General features: G+C 40.4%; 2 protein-coding genes across 4 annotated transcripts; both read left to right on the top strand.

The window, feature by feature from the left end:
- The first annotated feature begins 1,118 nt into the window (after positions 1-1,118).
- On the top strand, positions 1,119-3,346 carry CALHM4 (calcium homeostasis modulator family member 4). Its single transcript, XM_063331092.1, has 2 exons — positions 1,119-1,676; positions 2,942-3,346. Exons 1-2 carry the CDS (start codon positions 1,119-1,121, stop codon positions 3,344-3,346), a joined length of 963 nt encoding a protein of 320 aa, XP_063187162.1.
- A 3,629-nt stretch (positions 3,347-6,975) lies between these two features.
- RWDD1 (RWD domain containing 1) lies at positions 6,976-17,650 on the top strand. 3 transcript variants are annotated; one of them, XM_063329742.1, is made up of 8 exons: positions 6,984-7,137; positions 7,624-7,766; positions 8,696-8,761; positions 10,076-10,129; positions 11,129-11,272; positions 12,294-12,426; positions 14,115-14,177; positions 15,812-17,650. In XM_063329742.1, the coding sequence occupies exons 3-8, from the start codon at positions 8,753-8,755 to the stop codon at positions 15,922-15,924; spliced, it is 516 nt and encodes a 171-aa protein (XP_063185812.1). In that variant the 5' UTR covers positions 6,984-7,137; positions 7,624-7,766; positions 8,696-8,752; the 3' UTR covers positions 15,925-17,650. The 3 variants fall into 3 exon arrangements, with proteins under 3 accessions (XP_063185810.1, XP_063185812.1, XP_063185811.1); XM_063329740.1 differs by lacking the exon at positions 7,624-7,766 and having other exon boundaries at positions 6,976-7,137; positions 9,999-10,129; XM_063329741.1 differs by lacking the exon at positions 7,624-7,766 and having other exon boundaries at positions 7,055-7,137.

Here is a 17,650-nt window from a genome sequence, read left to right as displayed (position 1 = left end):
GATGAGCCTGGAGTATGCAATGTACCCAACTACTGAATAGCATGACCAAAGACAAAGTGTGACACGGAGAAAATCATCAGGAGTGAAATGTTTTAAATTAACATGTATTTAAGGTTTGATTTGTGAGAGATGCTGAGAGCCCAGATTATACCTCCCAATATTCAGAAACCAGCTCTGGAAATGTTTAACTGAAAAAATTCTATTTACCTCTGTCCACAGTATGGGATTGACGATACATACAGGAAAGTTTTAAAACTTTGGATCATGAGCATGCTATATAAATGCCAGGTATTATCACGAGCACGTCTGAAGTTGGCTTGACCCTGTGTGAATAGCAGATTACACGTTATCCAAAAAAACCCAACAACTCTTACAAAGGAAACATTCAACATGGTCAGGAAGAGAGACATGCTAGCTTCTTGCCACCTACAGGTGAAACACTAAAATCTTCATGCCTCAGAACAACAACTGACATTAAACATGAACAGAATTGGGATTCCAAACTTTGTGCAACTTATGGAATCTTTCCCGATTTTATTTTAATGTTGAAGCATTTTAAATGCTTCATTTTTTTATAATCAGTCCAATTGACAAGGCTTGCTTTGCTTGCTTTTTTTTTCTCTTTTTTTTTTTTTTTCCCCCCCTAGCCACACGCCATACCTCTGCTAATTACAATTGATTAGGAAACAGCTTGCCAATTAACCCTGACAGGGTAATCATCAGTTTGATAGCATTGCATGTCACCCAAAAGGTAGGGAGAATTTATTGTTACTTTCAGACAATTAGTAAGGGGGTGGCAGAGCTCACAATTGCCTAAAAGCTAAATGTTCCAGAACGGCTGTGATAAATTATTGAATCAATTAAAACACATGACTGGATGTTTGTAAGTATATTTAAAGCTAGCAAACAAGCTTTTAGCTGTTGTGGAGTAGAATCAAAAATTAGTGGAAGGAGAAAGACTAGTGTGTGGGGGAGGTGTTTCTGTTTGTGGATTTCTTTGGGTTTTCTTTAAGCTTTGGGAGTTTTTCTGTTCTACTCTGCCATTAGCATTAGTTAAATATAACTAAAAGCTAATAGTGACTTAAAGCAAAAGCATCTGATAAAGAGTAAGACCTAACATGACTTTGCTTCCAAAGTGGTTTACTTTTCTAAAAGGCAAAGAGGTTATTATTGCTAATGCTATAATTGCAATATTGACAATTGGTGGGCAGCAGCTATTCTCTTTTTTTACATTCAGCTGTCCCTGTCATGTTGGACAGAACCTTATCTATGGGCTGGCTTTCCTAGGAGTTCCTGCACTGATCCTTCTGGTTGTTGGCTATGCCTTGAATAACCAGACTTGGAGGCTGGTTACTGGCAAAAGGTCTCCTCTTCAGAAAGAGACTACGCCAAACCGGTTACTGCATTGCAAACTGATTTGCTTTGTCTTGTGCAGCATCACTGGGAGAGCCCTGGTTGCTCCAATAACGTGGCTAGCAGTCACCCTGATAAATGGCTCCTATTATGTCTGTGCCATGAGTGAGTATGTCTCTGTGCATTATTATGGAGCTGATCCTAATGTTACTGCTAGTGAACGCAGAAGGATACTGGCTGCATTTCCGTGCAGTCAGTTAGTTCCTCCAGAGCTGACCCGGGCAAGAGATGAAGTGATTCTCCTACTCCGATACCAGTCACAAGTGAGTAACTCGTTGCTTCTGTTGCCGGTGGGTCTAATGATGAGAACTAGTGTTAATTCAGCAGGCAGCGTTAGGATAAAACAGGGTCAGTATCTTCTGCCTTGAGTGCCAAATCTCTGTGTTTTGAAGCCTGCCTTGTTCCTGTAAGTGGAAGTGAGCTTTACGTATATGAATTACTATGTGTGGTTGTCCTGTTTGTTACCTGTTACTGGAGGATATATTCTTCCTTGCTCAGTATCTTGAAAAGTACCATCAAGTAAGACAAATGGAAGCTCAAGAGCCAGGGAGCGTATGAAATTTCTTCATTCAAGCATAAGAAATATGTGACTAATGGGCCCAGGCTGCAAGAGCTCTGCATGAACCAAATTAAAATCTTGGGTTTAGATCAGATTCAATTCTAAAAGCTTACATACTGGGTAAATAATAGGGGGAACGTTAAGTTGTCACTTCAGAGAAAATTGTTTTTAAACAGGCTGTAACCTACACTAGGCTTCTCTTCTCACAATAATAGTTGTGGAGGCAAAATCCTTAACAAATTATACAAATTATACAACATAACTTCCTTAAACTTGACAGAAAGAAGCGACTTTGCTACATGGCTACCTCCAGTAGTGTCGTGGTTTAACCCCAGATGGCAGCTAGGACCACGCAGCTGCTCGTGCAGTTCTTCCCCTTCCTCCCCCCCCCAGATAGGGAGAAGAGGCAGCAAAAGAGGGGAAAGGGAAAGGAAAAAAACCCGTGGGTTGATATCAAGACAGTTTAATAGAACAATAACAGAAGAGGAAAAATAATAATAATGATGATACAAGTCACTCTCACCACCTTCCCGAGCAGTTATTGTAGATTCCCCACCCCCTTGGCCAACCCCCAATTATATATTGAGGATGACATCTATTCAATATGGAATATTCCATTAGCCATTCTGTTGTTCTGTCTAGGCTCCTTCTCAGTTTCTACGGGAAGCTAAAAAGAGTCCTTGAAAAGTATAAACATTGCTTAGCAACAACTAAACCAACACACATTACTGACATTCCTTTCACAGCAATCACTAGAAAGACAATTAACTCTTTCCCAGCAGAAACCAGGACAAGTAAGCAGGGACTGGGTTTGATAGCAACAGACCCTTATCAGTGTTATACCTTGTTAACCTTATTCAGGAAAAGTAAGTAAAGATTGTCTTACGGATTTTCTGATGCTCAGAAGTTACCACTGTCAGTATATTCAGCTGCAACAGGTTTGGTTTTTTCTTTTCTTTCTCTTTGAAGGTGGCTGGCTGGCTTCTGATTGCTGTGGTAGTCATCACTGTCTTCCTGTCTTACTGCCTGGCAAGCTGTTTCTCCCCACTCAGCTTTCTACATTTCAGATATTGGAGCAGCTATGTCCATAATGAGCAGGAGCTCTTTGACGAAGCAACAGACCAGCACTCCAGGCTCTATGCCATGCAGCACGTAAGGAAGTTCTTTGGCTTTGTCCCAGGGAGTGAAAATGTAAAGGAAATCCGTATCCCATCTCTCAGAGAGTGGCAAGCTATTTCTGGACTGGCCTTTCTAAAACGAGTGGATGAGGAGCACTACGACTACAGCCTCCTCCATGACTGGGCACTCAAGGAGTCTGTAAATGGAAAATTCCTGAAGACCGATGAAGACCCTGTGATTAGAACGCAGCTCTGAGGGCCCAAGCCAACACCAACACCTTGCAGAAAAGCAGGAATGCATCTAGCTCCACATCAGATCTGAGCTGCTCTGGAACTTTCTGATGCCTTACTACATTGATATAAAAGTACATGAGCAAGTACATCTTGTTAATGTAGTCCTTTACCACACACTTACAGACACCTTTCCTGATGGCATCTGACTCCTGTGCGATGTGATGGTCTACGTCTGGATTAGGGTGGGCTGTTTCAAGCTGCAGCCCTCTGCTTTCTAATAATTGTGCAAAAAGGATGAGTATGTACCAGGAGATAAAGTTATTCCCAAACGCTTTTTCTTTCCTCCCATTAAAAACTTTAAAAATTAACAGCTAGAGTTTGATTGGATCCTATGGGTCAGTCTGTTCTATGCAGAGCAAGAGCAGATGTCCAGCTTTCTCTCAGTGACCCCTAGCAGAAATGCCTTATTTTTCTTCTTCCATATCTTCTATTATGTGACTAAAATATACTAAGCTAACTATAGGCTAAATCTGTGGCTACAGCAGTGCAGAAGAGACATATGGGGAAACTTCACCAACAAAGGCTAAGTCTAGATACAGTGATGAGAGAACTTTCAGTTCTGCTAAAGAGATAACATGCCCACTGAGTGGCACAGGATGGCGGGTGCAACATGTAGCAGCTGCATGAACAAACACTTGTGGAAACTTGAATTCAAAAGTATTCTGTCTGAAAGCAATAGCAACATTAGTCTCCTATTCCTTTTAGAAAAAATGCATAGCATAGTTTTTCCTAATGCTTCCTGTATTGCCTTGCCATGTACACATGTATGTGTGCATGCTACAAAGCCATATGCTAGATTATAGGATCTGCTTTTAATAAATAACCCCAGAGTGTTGATGTGGAAAAATGTAATTATTTAGTACATATTACTAGAAAATGCAGGTGCCAGAAGTAAGATCTCATTAAATGTGTTTTGTCTTGAACATTTAAACTTCTAAACAAAAGCAAGCACTTTAGCAAATGCAAATGATGTATATGCTGAATAACTGGAGAATGAGTGCATGTTTTATACCACTAAACAAATTCTTACAAATTCCCACATATGTATGTCATCTGAATGCTAACCTTTCAGTTAATACAACTGCACTGTTTATATGCGCTCCTTGAGAAGCGAACTATCTCTATTAGTAGATACAAGCTCTAAAAATCTTTGTGGGTTGTTTTGGCTTTTTTATTTAATTAAGATGAACACTATGTGTAATCTGGAATACATGCCACTGATTTGTGTATCTGAAAGTTTTGGGAAAAACCTCCTATGTTGATGCCTGGATCCAAATGACAAAAAAAATAGCTGCTGTTTATTCTGTGTGGGTTCTTTCTACTTCTTCCCTTGTTTTACAGCACCACTACAAAAATGATGCAATATTTGCAGTTAAGAGCTGTCAAATTCTTTTAACTTCTTGCTAAACTAACTTTTAAATCAAACTTTGTTTTCCAATTTTGTCCCAATTACTATTTGTCCTTCTTTTTTTATATATATATATAGTTTATAATTTAAAATACTGAGTGGAAGTACTAGCTATATCTGTCAGTATGAAGTCAGCCCACCACTGTACAAATAAACTATCACCTGCTAGCATACATTAATCTATAATACTAAATACAGCTGTAGCACTATAGGTGATTTATTTCCCTTCACTCCTCTGCTCCCTGAAACACATCATGCATTAGTCGTGAAGGCATAGCTTTCACAAGAATTCATGATTACCGAAAAATCAATGAGTCTGTACTGAACAATTTAACTGTGCCTGCTAAAACCTGAGTCATCTTATCCAAAATCAATTTAGAATTGCAGTTTGCTCACTTGAAGTGAAAATGATTGTCTTTATGGCCACGGTAAAAGTTTTTCTGGAAACTAACTATTAGCTTGTAAAATGCACTTAAGGGAAACGTGCTGGCTGTAAGCCCAGGAAACTGATGCACCTTAAAACTACTCTGTACCAAGTACCCATCAGGGTCTACTGTTGTTTAACCCTCAACAGGTTTAAATCCATTGTTGCAGGTAACCCCCAAGTATGGAGGCTCCCAACATTACTCGCTTTGATGAATCCCAGTCTGCATTTATATAATGAAGCTGCCTATGAGATGGGACTTCTGAAATCACTGCAAACCCTTCCTGAAAAGTCTGCAGGTGCTTTTTTCCATCTGCCTCAAATGAACTTCCAATTTCAGCCTGAAATGGCATTCAGCTGCCTCCATTGCTATTATGCCATCCCTACAGCAACAGTTTTAGGTCCCTTTCGGTTTGCTGATCCCTATAAATTTCCAGTGGAAGATTGACTGAACAGTGAATACCAGCCTGACAGCAAAGCACTTTTTACAGGAACTCTGAAGGCCGCCTCTTTAGATATCTTTATCAATGATCTGGATGAGGGGATTGAGCGCACCCTCAGTAAGTTTGCAGATGACACCAAGCTGGCCGGGAGTGTTGATCTGCTTGAGGGTAGGAAGGCTCTACAGAGGGACCTGGACAGGCTGGATCGATGGGCCAAGGTCAGCTGTATGAGGTTTAATAAGGCCAAGTGCCGGGTCCTGCATTTTGGTCACAACAGCTCCAAGCAATGCTACAGGCTTGGGGAAGAGTGGCTGGAAAGCTGCCCGGCAGAAAAGGACCTGGGGGTGCTGGTGGACGGCCAGCTTAACATGAGCCAGCAGTGTGCCCAGGTGGCCAAGGCGGCCAACAGCATTCTGGCTTGTATCAGGAATAGCGTGGCCAGCAGGAGCAGGGAAGTGATGGTGCCTCAGTACTCGGCACTGGTGAGGCCTCACCTCGAGTCCTGTGTTCAGTTCTGGGCCCCTCTGTACAAGAGGGACATTGAAGTGCTGGAGCGTGTCCAGAGGAGAGCTACCAAGCTGGTGAGGGGTCTGGAGACCAGGTCATATGAGGAGAGGCTGAGGGAGCTGGGCATGTTTAGCTTGGAGAAGAGGAGGCTGAGGGGAGACCTCATTGCCCTCTACAACTACCTGAAAGGAGCTTGTAGAGAGGTGGGTGTTGGCCTCTTCTCCCAGATGAATAACGACAGGACCAGAGGAAATGGTCTGAAGTTGCGGCAGGGGAGGTTTAGGTTAGATATTAGGAGGAATCACTTTACTGAAAGAGTGGTCAGGCACTGGAACAGCCTGCCCAGGGAGGTGGTTGAGTCACCATCCCTAGAGGTGTTTAAGAAATGTCTCTGCAGGTGGGAAGTCAGGAGTCTCGGGAACAGAGGCTGACTACCTCACCTATTCACAACACGGCTATTTCCAGGCTGGGGGGAGAAGCCAGAGATCTGGTGTAGATGATGACGACGGGGGTTTTCTCTCACGTCTGGTACTGGCGGGTAAACACAGCAAGTATTTTCTGCCCAGAGCTGAACGCCAAGCAGTAAGTACTAGCATTAAGTGACCAGAGAGCACCGCGGTTGGCCACTCTTTGCGACGGCAGCCGAAAATCATTAAGGCTAATTACTTGTCCCCTCACAACCTCGCTCTACCTCACGCTGGCCCGCCAGCACCAATGTGGCCACGCACGTTATGGCCGTGCGCTCTTCCTCCCTCTTCAGCCCAAAGGCATCCACCGCCGATCGGGGTGCCAGGCATGCCTAGCCGATGGCGGATGGGGAGCGCGCAGGCGCGGAGCAGGGCGGGCGGCCCATGGCCCTTGGTGGCGGCGGGTCGTGGTGGTGGTGGTGGCGGCGGCGATGACCGACTACAGCGAGGAGCAGCGGAACGAGCTGGAGGCCCTGGAGTCCATCTACCCGGACTCCTTCACGGGTGAGCGGCGGTGGGGCCCGCCGGTGTGAGGGAAGAGGGGGAGGCCCCGCCGGGGCCTGGGCCGCCCGGGCTCCTTCGGGCCTCTCCTTCGGGTTCGTTGGTTTTGGTCATTTTTTTTTCTTGATTTTCCCTCAGGGAAGGCTGTGATGGCCGGTGGGCTGCTGTACCAGGGCGTGAAACACCGCCCAAGACGGCGTTTCACGCCCTGGTACAGCAGCCCAGCGTGGGCTCCCATCCATCCCTGTATCCCAGCTGTGGGCTGCTTAAAGGCAATCTTTAATTCCCAGGTGCGGCGTGTTATTTCGCTAAAGCTTTCATATGGTGGATGTCTTGGTTCATCAGATTTCCAGGAATTCCTAGTTACCATCAAACAATGAAGCGTATTTACTGTACTGGCTGATCCAAGGTGACTTGTGGTGCTCAGTAGCCAAAGAATTTTAATGGTAAAAAAAAAAATATAAATGTGCATTTTCTCTTTCCTGACAGCATGGTATCTACTCTGCCTGAAGTTCCACAGTATCTTACAGATCCCACAGTATCAACTGAAGTTGGCAGCAACTTCATCGCAAAGACATTTGCCCATTGTTTTAATCTGAACATCTTTTAGGCTCTTCAGTTTTATGTTAAAGGTATATGAATTGATCTCTGGTAGCTAGGGATGCTGTATCACTGATACTGATATAGAATTAATATACTTTCATGCAGCCTCTGTTGCTTACTCTGAGTTATTGTTCATTCGCATAATGCTCTTACGCTCAAAAGGAGGAAAAAAGACTATAGTAGAACCTTAGCAATTGGGCAAAATTCAGTTAATACTGTTAGAGCGTATGTACTAATTGGGTATAGGTTATAACCGTGATACAGTGCAGTCTTTATTTGAGGATATGGTCTGTAACCCACAATTGTGCAATGAAGTTTCTAGTCAGTGAAACTTTAGATCACAGGGCTTGCATTTTGTACGTGTCTATAGAGGCGCTTGTTGTCTGTCTTCTAGCTGCCTTGTTCATGCAATTTCATTCTAGTACGTTACTTGGGTAGTACGTTTTTGAAGGAAAGCACTGTGTATTCCTTTTTTCTCTTTTAAAGAAGCATTTGTTATTTTAAGCTGTCCTAAATATAGAAATAGGTGCAGACATCCTGTAAAAATAGTCCAGGGTCAAGAGTGCGCTGGATGCTCGTCACACATACCTAGCGCAATAAAGCAAATTAGCTTTGGGAGCTTTCTGTGTGCATTTAGTGTGCTAACATAAGTCATTTGATGGTAGGTAGGTTTGCACTTTTTGGAAAAGTGAAACTTCCGATCGAGAAAACTTCCCAGAAGAGAAACTTTTTGGTATTGTTGATGTTATATGCTCTCATTCAAAGCACTCTCCAAACATATATGGAAAATAGCTGTTCATTGAAAAGGTTTGTATTAATAGGCTAAAAAAGTCCTTAGCACTGTATCTAGAGCATCCTTGCTTCATTAGTTCTTGAGAAGTTCACTTTTAATGACATGGAGAAGTAGTTGTCTGCTTTAAGGAACATCTGTTTGTCTTTTTTTTTTTTCTTTGAACAGTATTGTCAGAAAAGCCAACGACTTTCACGATCACTGTGACATCTGAAGCAGGAGAAAATGATGAAAGTAAGTGGATCATGTCTTAAACTTATATAGAAGGAGTTTCTGTGTTAGCCTAATTCTATCGCCAACAACTATGTATACTTCCACTTAAGTCCTCTGAGGAGCCTGATCCAGCAAACATTCCTCAGAAAATGTAGTTGAAGGATTCTGGTGCTCTGTGTTTAATTTACAGAAATGTTGCACTCTCACCGTGGCTACTTTCTGACACGCTGAATCTCATATGCTTTGCAGTGTAGCTTCAAAAAGAATGGATTGTTACCGTCCCTGTAGTAGCTTGCAGCCATGTTGTGAGGTGTGTTTTTTCTAGCAACCGTATATATATACCAGCCACATGGGAGAGTTGAATCTCTGTATTGTGAATATGGAGCCCTTAAGGAAAGTTCCAGAACAAAGAGCTGTGGGTCCAAGTCCCTTTGTATTTGTTGGATACCAGTGGTTGAATGGCCTTGTTGTAAGAAAGCCTTGCTCCAAGTAAGTTTGAGAGCTGCTGTTCTAGGTTACTGTATCAGAAGGAAGAAACTGCTGCCGTCTCCTTCGGTTTTAAAGGAGCAAGTCCTGCTCCGAGCTGGTGTCTGTGTTGAAGAGACTGCTGGGATGCCGGAACTGTGAGCCTTGAGGAACAGAAGGAAGGCTTCTCCCTGGTATTCTGGCAGGATGCATGAAGGGATCTCAATTCATTTTTGCCTTGTTTCCATGTTATCCTAGCTCTGGATGGCTTCAGGTGGAGTGCGTTCTCCTTAGGTGGTTTTCTGCTTATTAACTTGCACGGGACGTTTTGTCCTTTTCATCTGATTTATGTGGAGCCCTGGTACCCAACACAGAGGTTGATACTCCAGACAGGCACACAGAATTTAATGCATTAGTATGCTGAGATTCTAGATCTTTTGTTAGGGTGCTTCCTCATTTTCTCCAGCTTTAAGTGGGATATGAGGGAAAAGAGATTACTGCTCTAGTAGCCACCATACCACAGAAGGTTTTCCAGTCTTTCCAAAGACCTTTCAGACATTAATAGCCCATAATAGTTTCTGTAAGGGTAAACTGCATTATCTTAATTTTTCAGAACTCTTGCATTATATTTAAATCTGTTCGTGTAGTTTTACTATCTGTGTAAGATGACTGTTCCTTTGAGACAAGATTTTTTTATATTTTAAAACATTTAGGCTACTAATGCAATCAAAAAGTACACAATTAAAGTTTTATAAAGTTATCACCATAAGAATATGTGGTTTTTATCTTGTAGCTGTCCAAACAACCCTTAAATTTACCTATAGAGAAAAATATCCTGATGAAACTCCACTTTATGAAATTGTCTCACAGGAGAATCTTGACGATAATGATGTTACGGACATAATAAAGCTACTAGAACAACAGGTAAGGAAAATGAAATAAATCAGCTTGATATCACTTTTTAGTGATATTTCACGTTTTAGCCAGAATTTCTCTCTCAAGTCAGTTGTTTTCTGAGGTATGTGCTACTGATTTGAAACATACTCCATACAGCAGAGACTAACTTTGAGGTTTGAGTTTGGTAAATGACATTATTGAGGTAAATTATGTTAATGAGGTAAAATACAGGACTAGTTTAGGGTGCAAAGGTCCAATAAAGAAATGGAAGTGCTGTAGGGCTTCCCCTCTGGCTTAGGGTGAATTTGTTTAACTCATATGTAGTATTTGTGGAAATACATCACTTCAATTTTACTAGGAAAGATTAAAAAATGCTACATTGATTCTTGATTCTTTTCAATAACACAACTATTTGTGGGGGGAGGTGGAATATCTCTTCAGCCTTTGGGATCAGTGAGAGTGCATTGTAAAGGAATGAGAAGGAAACACTTTGATTTCAGGAATTCTTGACGAGTCCTCCCTGTCTTAAAATTGACGTAATATGTTCAGTAGACATTCTTTCTTTTCGGTTTACTTCGTATAACCTTCCTTCCGTCAACTGATGTTTTTTGGTTTTCCTGGGAAGCTGTCCCACTTCAAAGGGGTGTGTAATGAGATTAAGAAATATGCTGTTTCAGGAGAAAGAGGTTCTGAGTGACTGTTGTCTCTTAAGATTTATGATACTCAAATCTTGGTAGTTGTGTTCCTACTGAAGGTTTTGTTTTATTCATGAAAATGCCTTTTTGATGTCTATAGTATGTTGAAAACCTGAAGACAGAGATTATCATTGGTGTTTGCTGCACAACCATTTAACTGGAATAACTGGCTAGTTGACTTGAATTTTACAGTGGGCTTTTGAGACTGGTGCAGAGTGCCTCGGCTGTGTTATCTGCATTTGCACGTAATGCTTTTAAAACATGTTTATGCATTCATCTGCTGAAGGTTTGCGGTTCTCCTTCTATTTGAGGTTGCCTTCTTTTGTTGTAGGCAGAAGAAAATTTAGGAATGGTAATGATCTTCACTCTAGTCTCAGCAGTACAGGAGAAATTAAATGAAATAGTGGATCAAATAAAAACACGAAGAGAAGAGGAAAAGAAACAGAAAGAAAGAGAAGCAGAAGAAGAAGAGAAAGTATGTAAAATAATCTTTTCAACTAAAAATTTCGTGCTTTTTTAAATGTGTGGGGTTGATGCAGGAGCAATTCTCGGTTGCACTGGGAGAGGAACTTCTATCCCAAAGTTGATATAATTAAAACTTAAGGACTAGAAGATTCTTTAGTGCACTAATTTTATTTTTTCCCCTCGTTTTCTAAAGCAGTCTCTCCAGATATGTACTGCACGTTTGCCATCCCTTCTAGCATTACTCCCTAAGGCAGGGGCAGAGATTTTTCTGAAATAAAATCTAAGTTGCTATAGCCAGTTTCTTGTTTGAAGAGGAAAGAGGTGATGGGGAGCAAAAAGGGCTAGAATATGGCATGCTACACAATGGCTGCGTGTTCTGAGAAAGTCCCTCTTCTTTCATAGACTGAGTGGGTAGGGTGGAAGCAGTGAGGCCAGTCTTCAAGACCTGCATTGTCCTTCCTGAACGTGTCCGTTCAACCAGCCACTGTGGAATAGCTTTTCCATTCGTGGAATGTGCTGTGAAAAGTGTAAATACTGGGTCTTCACTTTTCCTCAGAAATAGCTAGAGGGTGGTTAGACTTGGCGGGTTCATTATTTCTGAAAATGGCAGAAAAATAGCTGGAAAAAAATAATCCTTTTTTCTGTCTCAACAAGGTAGAAGGGTTAGTGTATTTTAATGGAAAATATTTCAGTGTAGATTGCACTCAGGAGTTTATAAGAAGTGCTGCCTACTTACAGATAACTTGTGTCAGTGGTGTGTTGCTAACTATTGCACTGTAGGTCCAAAAGTAGTATGCAGGGGTTTTCCATATGAATTTTCACCTTGGTACAGCTCTCTGAAGGGAGAGTCCCATGACAGAAAACAGTAAGAAAGTGTTATTTGTATATTCTCAGGGCTAGGATTAATTTATTGGAGTACTTCACAGCAAGCAGTGCTTCTGGAATGTTGTAATTTAAATAATTAAGAGAATGCTCATCTTCACTCATAGCTTTGCCAGTTGTGTTTGCAGCCTTGTTTTCTGTTCTTGCAGCAACGTTTTCATGGCACTCCTGTTACCATTGAGAATTTCCTAAATTGGAAAGCGAAGTTTGATGCAGAACTCCTAGAAATAAAAAGGAAAAAAATGAAAGAAGAAGAACAAGCGGGCAAAAATAAATTAAGCGGTATGATTTAAAACTGGTCCTGAAGTTTTTACAGTGTTACCAGATTATAATGACAAGCCTAAAAGTAATTTTTACACTGAAAGATGCTTATGTTGGATGAAATACAAAGCTAATAGATTTGAGACTTCTACTGAAATCATTAAGGTTCCAAAACTGCGTGTTTAAGATTCTCGAGTTTTGTGCCAGACAGTATGCGCCTTGGAGCTGCTGCTGACAAGCATTGTTCTGGCAGAAATAGTTGTGGTTTGTTAAGCAACAAAAAGAATCTACATCAGGCAGTTCATTGATTTGGCCTTTACTGCGCTGGATTGTACCGTGACTTCAGGTTACTCAAGCACATGTAGGTGTTTGGGATGCTGTTGCTGGACCAAAGGAATATAGAGGCTGGCTGCTGCATATAACAAGCTTACGATGACTAGTGAGAATGCTCTGATATTTTGGAGAAAAGCTTGGCATAGCAGTGGTCTTGGGCTCTGTGTTTTGCAGATCACAGTTTGTCCAGCACAAAGCAAACTCTGTATCCAGTGGGCAAAATGTGGAGGAAATTACTTTTCTTATGAGAGTTTTTACCTTATGTAGGTAAGAATTAAATCTTTGTCATCCTCCTCTACAGTGTCCATGGCTTAGCTTTGGACTGGTTCTCCTGTGGTTTTGGATGTACTTCTGAGCTGATTACTTGAGAAAGCACAACCAATGTTGTCTTGTCTTCTCTTCTTGATTCTGAAGGCTTTTGAAACTTCTGTCTAGTTTTGATGAAATTTGACAGAGGGATGGAAATTTTAATGGTAGTAAGTTTCATGGAGAGCTGTACAGGGCAGAGGACACACTTGATTCCCCTCAGAAAGGAATGCTTTTTGGAATCTGCAAAGTTGAGATAGTAGAAATCAGGCTTCTAGTTTTCCTGTTCTTAAAATTATTGTTAGCATGCTGTGTCTGTTTTTCTCTATGCAAGTCTAGTTTATAGAAGCTCCTCTTTACAAAACTAAAAACAGGCTTGCTCTCAGGTGTCATGAGTGTAACCTCAATAGAAGTAAAAGGTGTCTTCAAATGTTTTGCTACGAACACTAAGCGCTTGTTTTGGTGGAAACTTGCATAAGCAATGCAAATGTCGATAAGAAGGTGGGTACTTCATGTGGAAAGAGTCCTGAGCTTGTCTTCCCCTGCCTCCTAATTAGAAAAGCTTCACTTTGCCTTGTGTGATATTTCCTTCATGTATATGCGTGTGTAGGAGCTGGCGATTTGTGTGCAGATCCAAGTTGCTTTTCGAATGGGGAGGATATATGGAAAAAGGTGGAGGAGGCAGCTAACTTCCTTTCCAGTTCCCAGAGAGGATTTCTTGTGGAATGCAAGGAGGACGAAAGCAATAATGACTGAGCAAAGGCTGTGGGGCAGTATGATGTAAATTTTCCCACCTTCTATTATTAAAGCCTTAGTAAAATTAAAGCGACTATAAGAAACAGTGTCCCATATCACATGTAAGAGGAGGGAACCTGTTGGCATGGAAGAATCCTGGATGAACAGTCAAAAAATCAGAATGGGGAACTTCTAGAAATGAGCAGCTAAAAAAAAAAAAGCTCAAATTGATTAATTTGAAAGGCCTAAAATACAGATGCTAACTATTGTTGCCTTAGGTTTATAGCTATTTCAGAATTCTACTTGTTTATATATTATTTTTATTTTATTTCTAGGTAAACAACTGTTTGAAATGGATCACAACCTTGACACGTCTGACATCCAGTTCCTGGAGGAAGGTAAATTTCTGTTTGTTTCCTCAACTGTAAGGCAGTGGCTTAAAATAGGTCATAATTCCTAAGCAAAATCTGTATTATACTTCTGACTTAACATCTTACCCCTCAGTATCACTGGTATGTTGGAAGAACTTTCGAAGAGGTACTGTTTTGCAGATTGAACAGAAGTGATTTAAACTTCTTTCAAAAACAAACAGAACATGTTCAAGATAATAAAGCGTTTTTATTTGCGGTTTTGAGCTTGAGTTGATCTTACTTGAACAGAAGCAAGAGAAGTATTTGGACTGGAAGCAAAACAAAAAACAAGCAAAGCAAAAACAAAAAAAAATCCACAACCAAACCCTGATTTTTCTTTTTTTCTAGTAGCCAACCTTCTTACTTACCCCTGATTTCAGGCACAGATCTTGAAGTTCTGTCTCCTCTCTGGACCTCAACACCAATAGTAAACATCTTGCAGGTTAAATTAAATACTCTTTGCCTCTGTGCAGTCCAGTTCCTCCTCATGTTTTTGTGCAGATTTGTCTGTTGCCTTACTGAAAATATCTGGCCTGAAAATTTTGTAAGTCTGTGCCAAAAGACGTTAAACTTGGAAAGTCTGTTGGAGATAAATCAAATAAATGTACAAGTTACAATTTTAAAAAAGTTGTTTATGAACATCAGTGAATATAAACTTGAAGAAGCAGTAATGGGGAAGTTGTGTTTCTTTTAGTTAGAGGACATAATTTAACCTTGTCTTCCTCCAAAATGCCTGAAGGGAAGACGGGTTGTTGATGGAACATTTGGCTGTCTCAAGAGAGTAACAGACCTCTTAATATGGGCTCTGTGCCCAAACGATTTGGGATTAATGTATTAACTTTTAATCCTGTTGCTGATTAAAATCTCCTGTCCTTATTGCTGTTCACGTTCTGTCATAAATGCAACTTCAATTTAATATTACAATACCGTGTGATAAGTAATACTAATTTTCACAGCTTGAACAGGATATTGGCATTTTGTTTTAGATGGAAATGGTTATAAAGGCTCTTCTCAAATCCATTGAAAGACCAGAACCTTGCTCAGTGGCCAGAAGATGTCGCTATTGATACACACAAATAAAATAGCAGTAGTCCTCAAGTTTTGTCCTTAGCTCAGCATTATCTCTTTCAGAAGAAAATGTGAAGCATGCAAAGCTTCATCCTGCTTTTAAAACTTAAATCTGAGAGCAAATGTATGTACATAGGCATATAAATTGTGTGTAGGGGTATTTTTTTATAAATCCTGTGTGTTTCTGTGGCTGTGATAGTTGTAACTATTCCAGCTGTGTGGTCCTGAGCTCCTACTTTGACAGTACCTGAGAGAAAGAATATTTCCTTCTGGGAACTATAAATGTTAACTTCATTCTCCCAATGGATTCTGAGGTCCTGCATGACATTTCTCTTGACTGGGTTTTGGTATGAGGGGAAAAAAGCTTCACTTTAGCTGTAAAAAGGTAAAATGTGGCATTTTCTTTTTCATATCTATTTGATCTATGAAAAGCCAAGTAAGTTAACAGCTGCCTACATTGAAGAATGAATATGGAAAAACTGTTGTGTATTTTGTTGTTCAGGTACTATTTTCCTATTTTGCATTAATATAAATTATTTTTCTGTTCTTTGCAGCTGGAAACAGCGTGGAGGTTGATGAATCTTTATTCCAAGAAATGGACGATTTAGAGTTGGAGGACGAAGAGGATGACCCTGACTACAACCCTGTTAATTTAGATAGTGATTAGACTTTTTTTGAACTGACTCTGTCATCGGTATGGACATATGTAAGGAGAGAGGGGCAGGTGGGAAAGCCACAGCATCTGTGGTTTTAGTAATGTGTATCAGTTTTCTTTTTTTCCTTTTCTTTTTTTTTCCAAAGAAAAAAAACCAAAATATTTTAAATCCAGGAGAGTGGTCTTCTGATGACTTTCATCATAAATAAATTTACTTCGATATTTCAAACAAAAAATTTGAGGAATATTGATGTCTGAAAATGCTATTCTGTTTTCTCTTATTTTTTTCCTTCCTATTTCTGTAACTCTCCTTTGAAGACAGATGACAACGAGCAAGATGGCAAGATGTTATAGTAAGCACTGAACGCATCTGAAGGCTGAACGGCGGTTCTGCTGTCTTCCACCTAGGATATACATGGGCAGCTTGGTGAATAAAAGGGATCACATACTATGCAGTTATTTTTTATTTTTTTATCTTCTGTGGAATTTTATAACACTTTAGTCAGTTCTGGTGCCCCAACCTATCAGCTGTTGATAGGCAGCACTAGTCACCTTTGAATAAGGCATAAGCTTATTGAAGTTTAATGGAAACCATTTCCATACTACTGGAGTAAAATCTTTTGCTATAGTTGAGGTTAATAGTTTCAAAATGACTAGTTCAAGTCTGTAGGAAAAAATTAGAATGAGATTAAGTCCTCCTAAAAAGTCTGGTTGATTTGTTCAGAAAGGTTTGGGGTTTTTTTTTATTTTGAACTTGTACATCAATGAACTCCAATGGCAAAAAAAACCCCAAAACAACCCACCCAAGGAAAATTAGTTTGCTTTTGGCAACAGACTATGTTGAAACACTATCAGTGGAGCACAGAAGACAGTACCAGGATTTATAGAGTGCTCAGAAGTTTCAGTGTAATGGGTGTTATTTTAGAAGTATCTTGGTGGCAGCCCATAAAAGTTAGCACAACAAACAGTAAAGCTCCACCTCAACTCCCGGATGTTAACCATCCTGCAGAGTTGCTTATGGAGCTAACAGCTTGATGTTAGGCTCCTCCTTCCTTCCCACTTCCAAAAAAAACCACACAACACTGTGAGAACTGCAGTGTTTAAAGATGCTGTGTTTAAGACTGTATCAGCTAGAAGGATGACAGTATGGGTGAGGGTTTCAGAAAACAGCTCTCCAAGAAGAGCACCACAAGGCACCTCAATGATTAAACACTGTGTGCTGAATTTTAAGATGCTGTTAGTAGACTGCCTTAACTGTGCCAGCTTCAAGCTTTGAAGAGGATTGCACTAAAGTATCACAGTTCTTAAAGTTTATAAATTGATTATTCCTGTAATATTTAGAAATTCTGTATTGAAACTGAGAAACTTAATTCCAGAAATAATTTAATGGTGTAAAAGATTCTCATATCGCTTGAGAACATCTGTTTGGGATGATCTTTAACGTGTTTCAGTAGTCTTGTCTTTTTGTATTCAAGATGAATGAGTTTCTAGTAGATAGAAATAAATGTTCAAGTACCCTGTAAATACTTTTAGAAATTAATCATGTGCCTTTGTTCCTACTGCCCTCTATTTGTTCTCTTTAATTTTGGCTACTAAGAACTGTAGACAAGCAGCTAGGTTTCAATGATAGTGTTGTATGTTCCAAAGCAATAAGCAGGATCTGTGTTCCAGCAGAGTTACCAAATATATTAAAATAACATGAGCTAATGTGATAATAAATCTGGCTTTTCCAAAGCTA

This window comes from Chroicocephalus ridibundus, chromosome 3, assembly GCF_963924245.1.
Source record: "Chroicocephalus ridibundus chromosome 3, bChrRid1.1, whole genome shotgun sequence".
NCBI classification, from domain to species: Eukaryota; Metazoa; Chordata; class Aves; order Charadriiformes; family Laridae; genus Chroicocephalus; species Chroicocephalus ridibundus.
This window is presented reverse-complemented; position numbering and strand designations above follow the sequence as displayed.

What these genes read in the sequence shown, in the direction of transcription:
- CALHM4 (XM_063331092.1), top strand. Translation starts at nt 1,119, where the DNA reads ATGACTTTGCTTCCAAAGTGGTTTACTTTTCTAAAAGGCAAAGAGGTT. An exon ending in TACTCCGATACCAGTCACAA is followed by an intron (nt 1,677 to 2,941) that starts GTGAGTAACTCG and finishes TTCTCTTTGAAG; the next exon opens with GTGGCTGGCTGGCTTCTGAT.
- RWDD1 (XM_063329740.1), top strand. Translation starts at nt 7,065, where the DNA reads ATGACCGACTACAGCGAGGAGCAGCGGAACGAGCTGGAGGCCCTGGAG. An exon ending in AAGCAGAAGAAGAAGAGAAA is followed by an intron (nt 11,273 to 12,293) that starts GTATGTAAAATA and finishes CTGTTCTTGCAG; the next exon opens with CAACGTTTTCATGGCACTCC. An exon ending in GGGCAAAAATAAATTAAGCG is followed by an intron (nt 12,427 to 14,114) that starts GTATGATTTAAA and finishes TTTTATTTCTAG; the next exon opens with GTAAACAACTGTTTGAAATG.